The sequence below is a fragment of the Aspergillus caelatus genome (assembly GCF_009193585.1).
Source record: "Aspergillus caelatus strain CBS 763.97 unplaced genomic scaffold BDV27scaffold_621, whole genome shotgun sequence".
Taxonomy (NCBI): domain Eukaryota; kingdom Fungi; phylum Ascomycota; class Eurotiomycetes; order Eurotiales; family Aspergillaceae; genus Aspergillus; species Aspergillus caelatus.
The window spans coordinates 1-2,843 of record NW_022475884.1 but is presented as its reverse complement, the minus strand read 5'-3'; the positions used below and the strand labels follow the sequence as shown (position 1 = coordinate 2,843).

Genomic DNA, 2,843 nt, shown 5'->3' with positions numbered 1-2,843 from the left:
CTTGCGGGGTTTAATCGTTTGTGTTCGAAGTATGTTTTCCATTTTCTTCCTCCTATTTATTTTTTGCCCCACTCAGCAGTCAGCTAACCTGCAAAGCTTGCCTGCCGTTCAGTTCGGTTGTCAGTGCGTATGTGTGCCTTCCTCTTCCCTCTGCCGTTCCCATACACTCTAATTTACGTAAACATAAATCCACGCATTATTACAGAGAAAACGAAGCCTTTAGGATCCTGTAAATTACTCGGACATTGGGGAAGAAGGTTTAGCTTAGTCAGCTAGAAGTATTAGACATTTTGCGCAAGATTACTGCAACAAGGACAACGAGACGGTTGACTTTCGTAAACTATCCCTATATCAAGAGTGTAGAATGAGGTTTTGAAATTTAGCTGTCCTCTTTATTTCCTTCTGTCTATAGCCTTCTCAAACTACAGCATGATGGCCGTCGACTATGCAGTTGCCGTCCCCACCTTTATTGGAAGTGTCATGTCAACGATCGCATCTTCACTGGTCCTTCTGTCTTATGCCACTTCCTCGAGGAAACGGCACTTTCGTCATTGGCTGATTTTGAACCTGGCCATCGCAGGTGGGAATTTCCTTATATCTTCGGCGCCAACAAAGCTAACTAGCAGGCCACGCGCATTCTTGACCAGACTTTATCAATGCACTCAATAACTCCATTTCCGGGCTGGCAGTCCTCAAAGAGGGCCACGATGTGACGCCGGGCACCGGATGTATTTTGAATGCTTGGATAGGCCAGCTATCGGTGCAGGTAAAGGACTTTTACTTCGTCGGACTGAAGCCCTTCTCAGCCATGAATCTAGGCAGGCGATTTCTCTGTGCTGGCTATTGCATTGGTCGCGCTCTGGATTATCAATCAACGGGCGATAGTTTCTGCGCCAGACGCGAACGTTAAGAAGCTACTGTACTGCTCATCTGTTTGGATTGTACCCGTGTGTACAAGTACGTGGGGTGGACCTGAACTGACACACCCTTACTAATATCATTGCCAGGTACTATTGGATTTGGATTGAAATTGTATGGGCCCGTCAGTGGAAATTGGTGCTGGATCGAGCCGCAGCATCTCGGTCTGCGATATGCACTTGGCCATGGCTGGCGCATTGCCATCATCTTGACCACCGTGGGTATCTATGTCTATGTCTTCGTGATCATCAAGCGCCGTTTCGCGGGAATAGCATTCTTTCCCCATGCAGCTAGCAACTCAGGGCAAAGAACGGTAAACGTGAGTAGAGGGCCGGGAGGGGTAATGACGATTGAGCTGGAGACGACTGTGGTAGTCGAATCTGTCGCAGCCGAACATGCTGGCACACGAGGTATTGGTGGGTTTCTCCGCTTGTACACTAAGTCGGCGCTCTGAGGACTCAAAACATCCAATTCGAGTTAGCCATTTCCAAGGGTATTACTGATTATTGGTACTTATCTAGACTCGTCACCGTCGACAATTTCCGATAGAGAGTCGGAGGGCCATCGCCCTGTCGTTATGTCCTCTAAGGCAGAAACTGCGACTGAAATTATTCCTTACACTGCCCAAAGAGCCATGCCTCATAGCTACTCCGAGATACGTCGAATAATGCTGCTCAACGGATATCCCATCATATACGTGATACTCTGGATACCAGGCCTCCTCAATCGTCTTTTCGAGTCACTTGACTACAGCCCTCGATGGCTAAAGATTCTTCAGGCCTCCACACAGTACGTTGGCCTCGCAAACGCGATTACATATTCATACAACGAAGGGGCGAAATGGAGATTTCGTGCGTGGAGAGCCGGACTGCAGCGATTGTATGACTGATATGTCCCCACGGTATCTGCTACTGGCTTGACCAAGGTTTAGGCAAGCTCCGCAAGCCATCAATGTCAAGCACAGTCAATCATAGTATAGTTCAGCGAATCCGAAGAAGGAAAAGAAAGCCTTACGAAAGGAAATTTTTAGCTGTCTGGGCAAAAGTCGGCAACCGAATTAGAGAGAGTGTGTGTGTCTTACATAGAGTTCTGGGTGGGCTCATTGGGGCGGAAGTTAAATATGACTTTGGGCAGTGCTTACAGAGAATACGACGCGTTACGAACTGGGATCTAAATGTCTCTTGGAGAGAGCGCCTTTGAATTTTTTTGGTTGGTCAAGCGACGTGATCGGCGACATGCCATGGGCCAAGACCCACTTGAAGGATTTGGTGGCAGGCGCATAAGCGTCCGGAAGAATTTAAACATAGCGCTGATAAAGTTTGAACTCATATTTTAAAGTTCCGCTAACCTTAGCAAACTTTTTGGTTGTATGGAAATGGAAACCAGAAGGGCTTCCATAACATCTAGGGGATGCTGGCGATCACGTAGCGCAACTGCATTCGAGTTCACGTCTACCTCTGCTCTTAAATCACATTCCCAGTAGTCATCCGGGATACCATAGCATATTGTAGTAAGTAGTTGGCAAAGCCTCAGAGCAGGGTAGTTCAGAGGGAGAGTGACTGCTAGCACTCCGCATCACAATGTTTGACAGTTTTTTCCCCTTAATAGCGTCAGTTCAATCTTCAGCAATCGGATTGTGATACGGGCTTTGACCATAGTTGAAGACCCTGACGTTTGCCTTATGAAGCTTTGCTTCAAAACACGGTAATGTCTACTTGCCTGCGTGATACTCTACAACCCACACAAGATGAATCTATATCTTAAGAATATGACTGACCGTCAGAATGTATCCTGACTCCAGTGACCGGCCCCGTCAGAGATCCGCTACCAGCTTGCAAAGGTGTTCATCTCCTCTGTCGGAGGAATCTTCTTGGTGCAAATCAAATTTCATTTATATTTCGCTGTTTCCTTTTTTTTTTTTTTTT

At 47.0% G+C, this 2,843-nt stretch overlaps 1 protein-coding gene across 1 annotated transcript; it reads left to right on the top strand.

Annotated features, from left to right (window-relative positions):
* Positions 1 to 432: 432 nt before the first annotated feature.
* On the top strand, positions 433 to 1,807 carry BDV27DRAFT_164865 (G protein-coupled glucose receptor regulating Gpa2-domain-containing protein; the record flags this gene model as incomplete). The annotated part of the gene is made up of 5 exons (XM_032073777.1): positions 433 to 580; positions 648 to 766; positions 819 to 957; positions 1,008 to 1,334; positions 1,440 to 1,807. The coding sequence occupies 5 exons, from the start codon at positions 433 to 435 to the stop codon at positions 1,805 to 1,807; spliced, it is 1,101 nt and encodes a 366-aa protein (XP_031920165.1).
* Positions 1,808 to 2,843: the final 1,036 nt, after the last annotated feature.